At 46.6% G+C, this 15,434-nt stretch overlaps 1 protein-coding gene across 1 annotated transcript in view; it reads right to left on the reverse strand.

The window, feature by feature from the left end:
• The window catches only part of IGHMBP2 (immunoglobulin mu binding protein 2), a gene marked incomplete at both ends in the record, with an annotated part of 41,075 nt that extends 26,795 nt beyond the window's left edge, over positions 1–14,280 (reverse strand). The window contains 6 exons of the mRNA XM_010291111.1: positions 1,064–1,211; positions 5,415–5,615; positions 6,017–6,180; positions 11,240–11,337; positions 12,036–12,228; positions 14,111–14,280. Of these exons, the coding sequence (XP_010289413.1) occupies positions 1,064–1,211; positions 5,415–5,615; positions 6,017–6,180; positions 11,240–11,337; positions 12,036–12,228; positions 14,111–14,280 (974 nt within the window). The remainder of the gene's footprint in view (positions 1–1,063; positions 1,212–5,414; positions 5,616–6,016; positions 6,181–11,239; positions 11,338–12,035; positions 12,229–14,110) is intronic.
• Positions 14,281–15,434: the final 1,154 nt, after the last annotated feature.

The raw sequence follows: 15,434 nt of genomic DNA on the forward strand, positions 1-15,434 counted from the left end.
GTTTGGTTTGCATATATAATAATTCCCATCAAACTACGTGGTTTCAGACAAATACCAAGATTGCGTAACTGAGGAAAACACAAAATCCCTTGTTTGTCTACCACCTTTTGCTGAAGCAGAATTGCACAGACCTTCACACTGGCCAGCAAGCCCCAGAGTCCCAGGAGAAAATCACAACTGATCAACACAACAGTCAGCACAAAATACCAGTTTTACTCAAAAAAGGAAACCTCCTGTTTTTTCAGGCAAAGTTAAAAGAAGCCAATTCCCAGCAAGTAATGCACTGGAAGGATTTATCTTTCCTATAACCTTCACACTAGTAACTTGTGAACGCCCCACGGGGTTCTTTTTTATGACCTAAATTATTGATGGTTTCCTTCAGCAACTAATCCCTGAGCAACCAAATCTGAAGATTATAAGCGGGCCCTGGAGTATTATACATCTGATTGAGAAAAGCACTTTAGCACATGTTAAACTTTAAGCACTTATGTTCCCCTTCAATCACAAGGGTATTACTTTCCTACTTGTAGATGCAGATGTGCCTACATGCGCTGCCTGACCAATACCTGGAACTGTTCCCTAAATCACGTGTCATTTACACCACTTGGGTGATTTACAGAACTAACCAAATACGTGCAGACTGAGACCAGGCTATGGAAACATGTGCTGTATTCCATCAGTCACAGAAATTATCCAAGCAGGAAAACAATTCCATGTGACTTACGAAATCAATAAGCTGATTGCACACCTCCAATTGCTCTTGTTTACTCGCCGAAAGCTCAGAACTAACAAAGACGGGCCACGTTGGCTCACACCAAAAGGCCCTTGCAGCCCCATATTCTTTGCTAAACAACAACATCACGTGCCAGAGTGTAAGCAAGAAGAATCCCTCTCTGGAGGAGTTTGAGAGCTTGCAGCAAACTTGATTGAACTCCCAGGAGCTTGGAGCAGGAAGACTAAGTCTCCCTCCTATCCTGGCAGGATGCTGCATTGCAGGGCACATGGTTTATGTGAGTCCTGGCAAGTGAGGTAAAACACTGCAAAGAAAAAGAGGATCTCGCACCTGTATTCGTAGCAAGGACAACACCGGCATGGGTAAGGGCTGCAGCCATTGCAGTTTCTTCTCGTTCCTTCAGCTCCTTTCTCAGTGCCTTAATCTCACTAAGAAAATGGCTTCGCTCTCCCTTGTCTTGAGCCTTTTTGGTTTTTGCCTATAAAATAGAAAAATCAAGGTAGAACAAACTGTTTCTAGTTTATCTAGAAACTTTCTAGTATCTAGGAATACATTCAGTTTCTCAGAAAACCACAGAATCTGGATACAGCATGGCTTCTCTATGTCCACCATGATGCATTGCCTCATTACAACCAGCCCCACGAAACCTTGTTTTCTCTTCCCTCTCCCTGCCAGAAAGCCCCCTCCACAATCGGTGTTGCTTGAAGCGTAAAGAGTACTTATGTCTACGTGAAAGACAAACTGTATCAATACAACCCCAGGCTCTGAGCATGAAGCACCAAATGAGAATATTGCTGCCCATCAGACCGTCCGGGAGCATCAGGAGTAACACCATCACTCAGGGTCCAGACAGCAATTTCTCAGACTTAGTTGGTCTATGCTTAAACTCCTCTGGCTGCACGTTTTGATAGTCCTGAATTGTGAGCATAAAGTGTTGAAGAGTAACTCTGTGTCCTTAAATCCTCTGTTCAGCCCTTCCTGCTCTATCCTGCACTTTCCTAGTGTCCCAAAGATCAGCAAAGAGAAGGTCAGATGCTTCAGACCATCTGACGGCTGAGTCTATGCACCAGTCAAAGCATTTGGGCACAAAGCAGGGAGTAATGCATAATGGTGATTAGGCTTAATGGGAAGAAGGGTCTTGTGCCTTTGCTGGGTGAGGAGCCAGACCTTCCTATCTCATTCTGCTCCGTCGCTCGGGGAAGCAAGGGACCCTCTGGCTCCAAGTGTGACCTTGAAGCAGGAGGGCTCCCCAAGTTGACTGCGCCATGTCCTGCCATATCAACAGCTCTGCATTTTTTAAAAGGCGTCTCTGAGTTGCTGTAAATGATTCAGAGCAATATCTAGACAGACTCATGGCTTTTTTTAGCAATGCCTATTAACTTTGTCTAACACATCAAATCATCACCACTGGTTGCTAGCGCTTCCCCGGCTACAGACCAGCAGCTACGAGACAACAGCCAAGCTATCATTCACAGCAAGTCACCTTGAGAAAGCTACCTACTCTCAGACAGAAATTCGCATTACTTCCTTGGAAGTAAGGCTGATGACTTGAGGAAGCTGAAAAGGCTGCAGACAGAAGCTTTTCTAAGCAGCCAAACCAGTAAGACCTGATGGTTCCTATAATCCTAAATTCCTCTGTATGGATGGATTCCACAGTGTCTAACATGGTTCAGCTCACACTGCAGTCTTTCCCCTAGGAAAGATATTTGTGTGTCTCGCTCCTCTACTCAGCCACCTGTTTTGGTTCAACTTGTAAGTATTTAATACCTGTGAGACCTCTACATGTCTGTCAAATGTAGTCAACATTGGCTGACAGGCTCAAAAGTTACAGGGGAGGGATCACAGACAGATACACAGATAACGTGATCACACAGGCATCTTTTCCTTAGCTTCATCTAAAAGGACAGGGTGGGTGCCAGTCCTGATAGTCATTGAGCTGAAGGGACAAAGCAGATTAGCATCCATTTCCTCTCTGCTAGAAACAGGGAATATTAGAGAGCAAAACTGATGGTGCTACTACTAGGGCCAAGTTTAATGTCTGTTCTGAAAAAAAGATCTAGGTAGTAAATTAACAACAGCAACTATTCTCTGATGTTGGCTGGTGACATTAAGATGCAAACATCCAACTGACTCTCAGCTCTGAACGCAGCTGAGGGAGCAGGGAGCCCAGTCCAGAGATAACTGAGCACTGTCAATCAGCCCCAAGGATATTGCTCGGCACCCTGTGAGCATGGATCCCACTCACTCCTCATTAGGGGTCTGTGGGTGCCAGCAGACTCTTAATTGTCCTAACCTGCCTCATCTGGGCCCCCACCCACACACTCATTGGTCTGGGAGCTGCATTTAAGGCCAGACCTTGTTCCTTGCCTAAGCCTTGTGCCCTGAGCCTGACTTCCTTCCTGGGTTGGCTGCCTCATCACTCTGGTCCTGTCTGGTGACCTGGACTGCTGGCTGACCCTGCTCAACATCACCGGACCTGTGCTGCCTTTCTTGCTCAGGTACTGTGGGACTGCACCCTTGTTAGTGCAAAGAGTATCCAGAAGCTGTTGTCTCAGAAAGCTTGAAGAGGTGAGGGAAGGAGAAACAAAAGGGTAGAAAATGTGCAAAGAGAGCATGGATTTTTCATTTGCATTCCCCGTTCTCCTGTGGTTGGCGGCAGTGATGAAGGGAAGGAGTGAGAAGAGTCAAAATGTGGAGTGGACAAAGGGAAAAATTATTACAGGGGCAAGTAAGGGACACTGCAGGGGAGAAACTGAGGCAGGATGAGGAGAAGAGGCCAGAACCTCAGAGGTGAGCTTCCTGCAGCCCAGAGAGAGAGAGGGATGCTAATGAGTCAGGTGCATCTTCTGTGAAAGACCTGATCATGGGCAGCTCAAAGCATTGCTATGCAAGCTGAACTGCAGCAGTACATTAGCTGTCAGGTTTTTGTTTGGTATTGCAGGGCAGGACAAGCCTTGGTGGCCAGTCCCTATTTCCCATCACCACATGCCCCTACCTCTAGGGAGGAAGCAGATGGAGATCCCAGTGCTGAAGGTTCTGCTTTTGCATTAATTTCCCTTCTACTATGGAAAATCAGTAGTGGAAAAAACCTCCTCCCACCTTTCAAAGTGCCTCCCAAGGAGAGGAAAGGGACAATTAACCACTAGTGAGAAAGATGTAAAATAAATTAAGAAGTAAAAAAGACTCGGTGTAAAGCTGTGACTACAGCCAGGTCTCCATCCCAGCAGATAAGTACATCCTTCATGGACTTGCCTCTCAGCCACAACTACAACTCTACCCAGCCCTCTGAGGCCTTCTCCTGCCCTTACCTTACGTGCAAGAACTACTTGTCTGCTAAGTGACCTCCCCAGCTGCTCAGCAACAGGAACACTGGATGATGGTTAACCACATTTGGGAAAACTGAAGCTGCGGCCATAGTGGTGGCTGCAGATTAATGTTCATGGAGCTGAAAGCCATGTTTGGTCTGCACCATTTGAAAAAGTGAATGTGCAGTGCCTTACTGGAGGGCAGGGCAATACACCTGGGCAACTATGACACAACACACGTGCAAGGGCATGAAGATGCCCTCCTGCATCTCTGATAGAGACAGGATCTCTCCTGAGCTGGATACATCTGCAAAATGGCTTCTGGACATTGCTGCCACCAGAAGGGGAGGGGAAAAAAAATCTAAATAGTATCAAAACCTATAATCTCAAGTAAAAGAGCTACTTTGTAAATTAAGTTTAGGAAAATTAGGTTGTGAAAGAAGAAATTAAGGATGCATTTTTATAGTGCACTCTGCTTTCTACTTGAGGTGGCTGAGAGTGGGAGCGAGTCAGGACAGCCAGACATCTCATTAGGAAGTGAATTAATGATGTGAATGTTTCTCTCGCTCTCTGGTGAAGTGGATGGCATGAGCAATGCCAGACAGATAATCTGGAGAGCAGGGCCCTGCTGCATCTCCCCACGCAGCAGTAATGACTGATTTTGCCACCTCAGTGAAGAATTCGGATAGGAAGAGTTCTACTCTCAGCTCCTTCTACAGCAGATGAAGGTGAGTGCTGGTGGCAGGGGACCGAGGAGGGTCAGGCAGTCCCTGGTAGAGAGGCTCTCTGTGAGACACCATGTCAGGCTGGAAGCCTTCCCCATTTCTAAAATTGCCAGACTTGCACCCCAGTTCCTCCCCTCCAAGGCCAGTTTAAATGTCTCCCAATCACAGTAAATAGGATTAATCCAGGCCACATGCATCTCCAACTGTCACTGTCAGTCCCCTGCGCTATGCTATTTTTTTATCTTTCCCTTCCCCTGAAGCAGCCTTTCTACTGTTGACTGACCACAAAGAGAGGCTCATGCCCACCAGTATTCTACCCCTCCCTGTATACAGTAAGATCCAGACTGGGGGCATCACTGTGGGCTCATGGTGCCCTGAACCCAAATACCAGGTTCAGCCAGGGTGCAGGCTGGCTACACACTGCCTGTGGCTCATATCGGGACTCGTCACTGTGACTTGCTTCTAGCCACTGATTTTGGGGGAACCCAGAGTACCTGGCCGTAGTGACTGTCTTCTAAGAACATCCAATAAATGGCAGAGTTGTTCCTTAGTTTTCGAGACAAAGTAGCTTGCCTGGCTAGCAGATCAGGTACAGTTAATCTAAGCTGGCATGCAGGTAACCCATACAGGGCACGTTGCAGGGACACGTACAAAGGCCTGGTCGATGTCCTTCCTGATATCCGCCACTATCTGGGCATTGTCGCCACGGGCCAAGACTGCGTCCAAGGAATGCTGTTGGATGGGCTCCAGCAGGCGAGCTGGGTGCCCAAGCCGCAGGATGCGGGCTTTGTAGCCAGCCAGCCTTTCCACCAGATTATCCACAGCAACATTGGAAGGGGCACAGCACAGGACCTGCACGGGGGGGAAACCAAGTGCTTGTTACTGCAGGACAGCAAAATGCTGGAGCAACAGTGTCTGAGCAGGAAGACACTCAGCAGAGAGGGAGACCAACACGCACCTATTGGGAATAAACCACTGACATCTCCACAGCCTCCAGACACCGAAGGCAATTCTCACCTTGCTTTGAAGCACTAGCACAGGATCTTCAATAAATAGCAAACCTGAGCTTTGAAGCTTCTGGTAGCACCTAATTTCAGCTGACCGGCAAAACTCCCTGGCCCTGGCAAGCCAAGCCAGACTCTGCAGTGTAGCACAGCTGCTGTTGGATCTGCTCCAGCTGCCATGAAGCCCAATGAATTGGCAAAATAAGCCAAGGTGATTGCTGTCACTACAGTCCTGCCATTGATACTCACTTTCAGGCCTCGCTGTACAGCTTGCAAGATGATCTCTACTAGCGTTGTAGTCTTCCCTGTGCCAGGTGGTCCATGGATGATGGCAAGCTCCCTCTGTGCCAGCGCGAAGGAGACAGCCTCCCTCTGCGATGCGTCCAGCGAGTCATTGTAAAGCTTTAGAGGCTCTGGGGAGACAGCAGGAGATTCACTTGGACCTCAGACCTAACTTGGGTGCTTGCTGAGAAGCACAAATCCATGAATACAAATAAGAAGCTCTCAGTAGCTGGCCCAAATCAATTTGATAATGAGAATAACCTTCTTGGGGAGGAAAGTACACTCTGTACCACCTAGGTGGCTAAAAGAGCACAGAGTGGTAAATGTAAGGCTTGTTATACTTTCAAAATGAACAGGCTACCCATCCTGCATCTGGCTCTTCCCCCTTCTCTTTTCTACCCTGCTATATTTCAGGGGGAGCAAGCACGCAGTTGTGAACACAGCTAGTCTATACTGACACTTTTCAGCATTTAAAGAGGCATTTACTGGCCATAACATCAAACATTTAGGATCTCCTGGATGTGGAGGCTGCTCTGGGTTTATATTAAAGGTGAGCCAGCATATTTAGTAAATTCTCAATAAAAAGAGGGGTGGAAGTAGCTGATATTGCAAATGAATTGCTCCCGCTGCAGTTCAACCCAACACAGTGCTAGTGAAAAAGCAGCAGAAAGAACTACGGTGCCTGTGAGCAGAAAAGAGCAGTCCTGTATCAGTCAGCAACAACTGAAAAGGAAGGCAGGAAAAAGATATAAGCCATCAATATAAATGATGAAAACTAAAATTAGTTTGGGCTTCAATAATCAGAAGGGGGAAAAAAGGGAAAAGAATACGCAAATTGCATTACAAGAGAATTGGTTTCACTGCAGAAGCCCAAATTCTCACAAGCTGCTTTTTACCTCCTGGATTTATCTAATTTAAACCCATATTTATTATCATCCCTCATAATCCTGCTGCTAATCTCCTGTTTCATTATGGAAGTTAATTACACCAGAGACGATGACTCATTACATCAAGGTTTACTGAAAATAATGTTCCCACGAAAGTTATATAAGACAAATCTCTGGGCATCGTTCCCTGCTGTGCTTTATCGCTATCTCTGCACTAAGGGCTTGATTAAAAGCATGAAAGTTTCTTCTGGTTTTAGGCAGGTTAACTTGTGCGCAACTCCCATGTAACCTCTGGCACTGACTTTTGAAGCAGCACAACTAGATGAGGTGTCTGGGTTAAACAAATAACATTTGTTAAAAAGATCCTTGGCGAAGAAGGGAGAAATGGGACTAATGGTACTTTTTCCTGTTAACCTGCCTCTTGCTTTATACATAACTTTTGAGTTAGTGTGCTAATGACTAAGAGAAGACCAGGAAGCATCCCATGGGTCAGAAAAAAGAAAGAATAGCTTAAAAACTGAAAGGCATTTCCCACAATGAGGAACAGCTGGGATGTAGGAGTCATTGATATTTCCTTGCTCAAGGAATGAGATCAGAAACTGGCTTCTCCACATGCATGCTTCTTCCCTTTTAATCACATGCTGCCAAAAGTTGCTGTGTGGGCAGGCTGGGAAACATGCCTCTTTTCTGGGCTAGGCACATTAGTGATGAGGAGGACAGAGCCTTTTAAGGGATGCTGTGGCTCCTCTAAACCCTTCTCCATCCACCAGCTCACCTGAAGAAATGCAGTTTATCCACTCCAGCAAGGCTGACCCAAGAGCTTTTTATAAGCAATCTATTTAAGATTTGCACAGATGCTCCCAGAAGACACCCATTAGCCCAGTTCTAGCCCTGCTTTGCCCAAGGCTGTCCATCACAGACCATGGAGAGGATGAATGTAAACCTGCATCCTTGGGCCTGGCAGGGATGGGTCTTGCTGGTGGTCAGGTAATTCAGCCCCTGATGCACAACGTGGTTTAGGACTGTAGCACTGGAAAAAATAAAAAATCACTTTGGCCATTAAGGTTGGTCTTCCAACAACATTTTCAGGAACCAAGACACTTTTCTGCACAGTACCAGCAGTTCAGGTGAAGAAGTGGGTTGGAGAGTGATATTCAAATCTAGGAAAGGGGTCTTTGCACCAAACACAGATGGGAACAGTCCCTCCTGGGAGGAAGAGCTCAAGCTTTCTAGAGCTGGAGGACTCTCACTTCTCAATGTATCTTCCAAAGTATACTCCTCACTGTCAGTGTGTACTGGTACCAAGAGCAAACCAGACCCCATGACCAGCTCTTCTACAGTACAACCTAACTGCAGCCAAACACTGTTGGGCAAAACCCAGGTGGGTAATTAAGCCTGAAACAAGGAACTCTCCCTGTGAAGTATTTGGCAGCTGAGTTGTCCGGACTGCTTAGTTTTCCGCATAAATCTCAAGAGTCTCTTCATGGCCTCTGTGATGACAAGAGGTATCACACGGCAGAGGGACAAGGAGCATTTAAGATTTTTGCAAGTGACTTGTCACATGCACTGGACTTGTGCCAAGAAGCCAAGGAAGTTTTGCTAGGAACCCCTGGTGCTTCCCCAGTTCTCTGCTTGCTGGGTTGGCTTTTACTGGTGACACCCCTGCCTTTTAACTAGGCTTTTGTTCTTCCTCCTTTCTCTCTTCAGTAAATAGCAAACCTGAGCTTTGAAGCTTCTGGTAGCACCAGAATCAGATAGAAGGCATGCCTTTTGCACTCCATGTGAGCAGTGTCTGGGCACAGAGATGAACGCCCTTCTTTTAGAGCAGGACTACAGGAGAGAGCTGGTAGCTATTAGTGATCTGCACAGGGTTATGCCTACAGTAAGATATAACCTTATTTCTGAAGGAAAAGGGAAGGTGTCCACCCAGCAAGCAGAGCAACGCTGGCCTCTGCTGGTGAGCAAAGCCTCTCTATACATCCTCCACAATGTACAGGTACGTGGGTCCCTGCCTATACGTTGTGAGACAGCAGCTATGAGCAGGGAAGAACTTCTTGTAGGAGGTTTCTGGTGTGAAAGACACATCCCTGTGTCCTAAGGTGTACAGGACACCTGGGGAACTGCATGTACTATCACATAAGCATAAGAGACAGGATTTATCCAGCCAGCTGCTGAGTGCCCTCCCCTTCAACTCAGTGGAGGCTGGCAGTTCAAGGCACCTTGCAGGACCTAGTTAAAGTCATTATTATTTAATTCCTGACTAGTATAACATCTTTCCAGTTAGGGAGAAAGGACCTATAAATTGAGAAGGTAAACAGAAGGCCTTTCCACCCTGCCAGAGCATTTTGCTGTTCTCGGGTGATATGCTGCCTTCTCATATTGCATCTCCTCTGCCTGACTGAAGTGGCTGAATGTTTCTATCGATCAATATTCTCAGTGCTGGGAGGATGTAAAATTCATCTCTCTGCTTAGTTTGGCACATCTGAGCAATTTGGTGAAAAGGAATTTTTTTTTTCATTAGAGAGGCAGTTCTGCTACCACAAGGGAAAAGGCAGAGTTGAAGCTGCTAAGAAAGTTAGTTCATTAAGATTTAATTATTTTATCTAATATAAAAAACCTGAGTACACCAGGTCCCTTGTGTTCCCTTGCAGGGGAACAGGAGCGTGTATGTGGAAGAGGCAAACCACTGTGGACAACCAAATACAGTAATCAAAGCAAGAGAAAAGCTGCAACAGCAAGCACAGAGCGCAAGGAGCTGTGGTGGGGAGGGAACCGAGCAGAATTCTGGCCAGCGAGGACCCAGGCAGGGATGGATGGCGTCACCTGTGGCATACTGCTGAGTGGTGAGAGGAGAGACCGGAGCTCTCCACGTGGCTTAGGCACAGACTGCTGGCCCGATCCTGCTAGGCAGCTTAATCCACCCTCTGCCTTCATGCCCTGATTTTTGCAGCCCAGATGATATTTCCCTTCTGTCAGGGGATAATGCTCATTAGCAGTTGCCAAGCACTTGGATATTCTGCTGATCAGAGGCTTTGGTTTCCCCATGGTTTCTCTGAAAGCGTAAGCTGTGTAATTTCATCTTTCATTTTTCCAAAGACTCAGATCAAAAAAGTAGAATCCCCTTTTACTCAGATCTTAAATGCAATTTTTTGACAGCTGTTGGTAAAACCAAGTTGTGAGGTTTTACGTATTTGATGAAACCAAAGCAGCCTGCATATCTCCAACTTGACTGAATACAACTGGAAGGCTGTAAAAATAAAAATACAAGTGTTCCCATGCTGTTTCAAACCACAGTGGTTCCACAGTCACTTAATTCCCATGAAGGCAGAGTTATTGGATTTTCAATATAGAAGCAGCGCTGGCAGTTTCTGACCTTTGAAGTTTATGGATGGGATTGGGGCAGGAAGCAAACAAGAAATGCCTCATAAACTAAATTGAATGTGTGCAAACAAATTCCTCCATTACAAATCCTGCCTGTTTTATGCCAGAATTCAGCTTTACTTGGCACACACTGAGAAAAGCGAGCATTAGCTAGCTGACTAGTCTCTCTTCCAGTGATGACAAGGGTCTTTACATGAGCTAAGTGTGTCCAGTGACCCATAAACCAGTATGAAAAGTAAGCGTTCAATGCTGCCAGTTGCAGCACCACTTATTACTCTCATTCAATACTCAGGCTTTTCCTGGCGCAAAGCAAGCTGTGTGTCTGGTGTGGATAAAAACTTCACAAAGATCAGAGTTATCTGTGTTCCCATGGGCAATTTCAAAGAATGGGTCTTGAACTGAGAGACCACAAGCACGCTCATCAGCTGGTCAGCCCTAGAGACAGGACTTGGAGGACTGGAAGTGGCGTAATGGCAGCACAGTGTGGGAAATGCCTGCACAGTCATTGCTTAGGGCTCTGGCTCTTCACCTCTGTCAGATGGGACATCTGAAGAGGTGCGCATCCTCCTGACAGGGCAGGGACAGAGTGCAGAGCCCTTCTCTGTGGGTAGGGAACTTCAGGCTTTGCTGATTGTTCTTCAGACTGAAGATTTCCACACTCCATTTCCCCACAATAACTTTCTGTATCTTTGCTTAAAACCTGCATGACAGCAGCAAGATCATCTGTTCTCACCAGTCCATCCAAGTGCTTATCACTTCATTTCACACAGTAAGACAGACTAAAACCAGTAGCAGTCTCAGTGCATGTGCTTGGCTGTGAAGGGCCAGGGGCTCTGACCCTGGTGTGGAAAATTTCTCTAGAAAGATCAGTTCAGCACCTGCCATCAGTCTGGTATAAAATCTTATAAAGAAGCATCCTTACTTGTTTCATTGAATGTGCTCGGATCAGAAGAAAAGAAGAGGACATTGATCAGATCAGAGGCTGGACCACCATGATACTGCTTTAGTGCATTTAAAGCTCTGTCAAAGAAGAAAATAGGCAGGTTACATGCACAGCATGAATTCCCTCAGAGATTCCTGCGCACCTTAGGGCCCAGTGACAGAAGACTCTGGGCTCAGAGTCAACTCTTCCAAAGCTGAATAATATTACTCCACAACAGACTAATTCTACCTAATTGCTGCATCCCCCAACCCTCACGCAGGTGTCCCTTATGCTGGTCAGACTTCCACTCTCTACTATTACTCCAGTTTGATACAGTCAGACCCTGTGCCGAGCCTTTTCAGCACATTAATTCAGCAAAGAGCTATTAGCTTCTATATAGAATCCAGTGAGTACCAGAGGTAATACAACACGGGACCAAAATATGTAGCTCAGTGTGGGATGAGGGGTGGAAAAGGCAGAGGGGAGAGCAGGACCATACCAGCCAGCAAGTAGATAAATTTATGCTGTAGCATAACATGCCCAATTGAGTTATCTCAGCATGGGTTCCCTCAGCAGTTAGCAGAAAAAGAAAGGCACGTCCAAAAGGAGGATATCTCCCCTAAGCTGCTATAGGTGTAAGAGGAATAAGACAGGAAAGGAGAGAAACCAAGCCTAGTGAAGTACATCGAGATCTGTCTCAGAAGAGCTTTTCCAGAATAAACTTGGCAATGTTCAGTTGGCTCTTGCACTCCTGAGCAGAGTGACCGTAGGTGAACTGCAGCACCATGGCCCTTACTTTTTCAGCCTGTTGTAGGTGACATCATTGGCTAACTTCAGCAGGCGATAAGAACTCTCTCGGTCCAAGCTCAGCATGCCATCTCGAGATTCCTCAAAGGCAACAGTCACTGCCTTGGAGGTGACACGTGTTACAATGCCGGTGGAGAGCGGATCACCCTGGCCAGCTGAATCGTAGAGGCCCACAACATCCCCTGCAAAGACAAGTTTGAAGAGAGAGCGTGAAGCAGGCCAAACGTTTGGAAAAGAAGCTCTTTGGGGGAGATCAGCAACCAAGCACGGCCCAATGCAGACAGCAGGACCACCTACACCAACCACAGCTCTAGCATCATGTTTCCCAACAAGGTCAGAATTTGTGTCAAGCCCATAATGAAGGAGAATATCCTTCTCTTAGCTGCCACAGCAAGAGGGAGCAAAAGGACCATTAGTAGCGAGAAGACACAAGACAGCAACTAACCAGCTGCCTTCTGACCTCCACACACCACAGGTCGTGGGGTGGAGATCAGCAGTGCTCCCCATAGCCAGAGCTGCTCAGAAAGCCAAAATGCTTTCACACAGACCTTGGGAGAATCTGACTTCTCTGAACTCTCAGACAAACTGTTTTACATCCATTTTATTTTTTAATAATAGCCAAGGAATCTGCATGGCAATATGGGCCTCCCAGATGATTGCTATATTCCAGTCAGTAGAAATAAGAAAGACCAGATATTTTTAAGGACTCGCTACAGCTTTTCACAGTCACTGTAAGATGATGAAAGGGAGTTGAATTACACAGCGTAATGGTGAAATGGAGATTTTGAGCAGGATGTTCGACTCAGTGTGTAACTTAGCCGGGCCTCACATTCATTGAGGATTAAATTTCAGATATACAAACTACGGGAAATTTTCCTCCGTAAGGTGCATCAGCTCTTACATTAAAATGCTTGCATCCCAGGAATAATTTACTGCTACAGCAATGTTATTTCTCTTTGAAGAGCACTGGCAGATGTTCTCAAGGCTGACACCTCAATCTGCATTGAGTCATTTTAATTTCAAAGGTCAGCAGCTTGGAGTCCTGGGTGACAAAGAATGCATCAACAAACTGAACTTCAACACTCTTCAAAATAGTACCATTCTGCAACCAGGGTCAGAAACAGTCTGGTTCCCCATGGTGCACCTGCTTAGCAAGCTCAATGATCTAGCAAACTAAACCAAGAAAATAACTAAACTAAACGAGAAAATTATCTGGTGCAGCCAGCTTCTCTCTTGCGGACCAGTTTTGGAGAGTGGAAGGCAATACCCTCATTGCCTAAGGAAAAGAGAAGAAGGGTCTCTGAAGGGAAAAAATAGAGGGTACACTGCAGACTCACTTGGAACTACCATACAGTCAAACCCACACTCTTCTGAGGGGTAAGCCTGCACAGCTGGTTACAGCATGGCAGACAGCATCCTCGCCTTCCTCAGATACCAGCAACAGAGGCAACAGCTCAGCTCTGATGCTCCTGGTCACGTTTTCATGGAAGTGATGGCAGAGGGTGAGACACAAGTGAAAAGGGCACTGGCTGATGTGCTGCTGAGTCTGTATTTCTCTAGTACCTTTATTTCCAATAGAAATCCAGGCGTGTCAACTAATGACGGTACATACTTCTTCCTTGCAAAAAACAACAGTACAGGGAAGGGAGGAAATATGGCAACTCGGGAAGAAAAAGGAAAATCCACTTTCCAATTTGCAGTTAAAGTGTAAGTGATAAAAGCTCCTTACTGCAAGACAAGCATGAACACTTTGGCTTGTACAAAGAATGCCACGAAATCTTTAATGACAAGAGACCAGGGCTTTGTTTTTATTGATTCAGAAGGAGGAAAGCCAGCACTTTAATCACTGGCACTATTTTCTGGTGCAACATATATGTCCCTAACAAGCTGGGCGAAAAAGAGGCTGTTTTTCTCTAGTCTCATTCTGTAGCCATAACATTTTCTCCTTTCCTTTTTTCCATCAGTTGCTCAGTCATTACAAATATCACCTTAGAAAGATGTTAGGAAGAAGACACTGGTCATCTCTTACTTTACCTACTTTGCACTAACAGGAATATCACTTACCAGGCCCGAAACTGTTGTAGGGCAGCTCAGCATCTGAATCGTATTTTCTAGGCTGAAACGTCACGAGCAGCCGTCCGTAAAGGCCAGTTCTCTGGTTGGCAGCTTGGAGTTTTAGCAAGCAGACGCCTCTGCGCTGCAGTTCCTTCAGGGAGATGCTTTCCTGCCATGTCCTGAAAACCACACAGAGGCGTGAAAACCATTTGCTGGACTGAAGCTCAGATTCAAAGCTTCAGAAGACAAAACAGGAAAAAAAAAGGGAGGAGATGGAAAAGAAAGGGAAGGATGCTGGCAAAAGAGATATCAGGTTGTTGAAGTGTTGGCTTATGCAATCGCTTTGTAGTGATGTTAACTAGATCGGCTTCCACAGGCTTATTTTGAGAAATGGGGCAATGCTCACAGAGCCTGGAGAAGAGGTAACATCTGTTTCTGTGTACTTTCCCCTCTCCTGTCTGCATGTGAAAAGGAAGGACTTACCCAGTTACCCACATCCCATGACCCCGGAGAGAATAACCTGAGTTTTCTCCTATCAGATATAAGCACTAAAATGGAAGCTTTGCCATTTTTTATGTGAAGTTGTGCTAACCTCCAACAAACACCACACATGCAGCTGCAGAGGGAAGAGGAGCGGGCATCCGGCAGAGACTTGCAGGCTACAAGTGACTATGGCACAAAATACAGCCAGTAGCTTTGCAGACTGCTGTCCTTTGGGGCCAAAGTCTGCTGCAGCAGCTGTGCTTGCTCCACAGTATCACTTGGGGGATATGTGTCTATATTTTTGTATAGATAAAAAAAAAAAGAAAATCCCCCAGGTTTATTCTCCTTAGTCCCCCAGTTTGGCTTGTGTCCTGTAGGTTGGTTTGTAGGGAGCTGAAGTGTCAGGAAATTTCAGGCAGCTGTGGGATGGCCTCATCCTGCCTCCTGGCAGCCCCCGTCCTCGGGGCTGGGTAAGGCCAGGCCTCACTGGCACCAGAAGTGGGGGTGTCTGCGCCCTGACAGGGCCCACACGACACAAGGGGGAACCTGGTGATGCCTCCACCCTCCCTGGCACCACGAGTCCAGGTGAGTCAGGTGGGATTTGGTTCCAGCCTGAGCCCCAGGGTTGGAGGGCAAAGCTGGGTGGGGGCTGCAGGGGCCCAGCACCCCCGGGGTCTGGGGGAGGGGAAGGGGGGCCCCAAGGTGTTGCTGATGTGTGCTTGGATCCCATAGGCTCAGCAAGCCCTAAAGGGTGAGTCTAAGGATTCCTACTGGGGTGAGCTGATCCTATAGCAGCGAGTCCAGCAGGGTTTCCCATAAATTGAAGCAGGCCCTATAGGTTGGGTTTCCT

Source organism: Phaethon lepturus, unplaced genomic scaffold, assembly GCF_000687285.1.
Source record: "Phaethon lepturus isolate BGI_N335 unplaced genomic scaffold, ASM68728v1 scaffold50267, whole genome shotgun sequence".
Classification (NCBI taxonomy): domain Eukaryota; kingdom Metazoa; phylum Chordata; class Aves; order Phaethontiformes; family Phaethontidae; genus Phaethon; species Phaethon lepturus.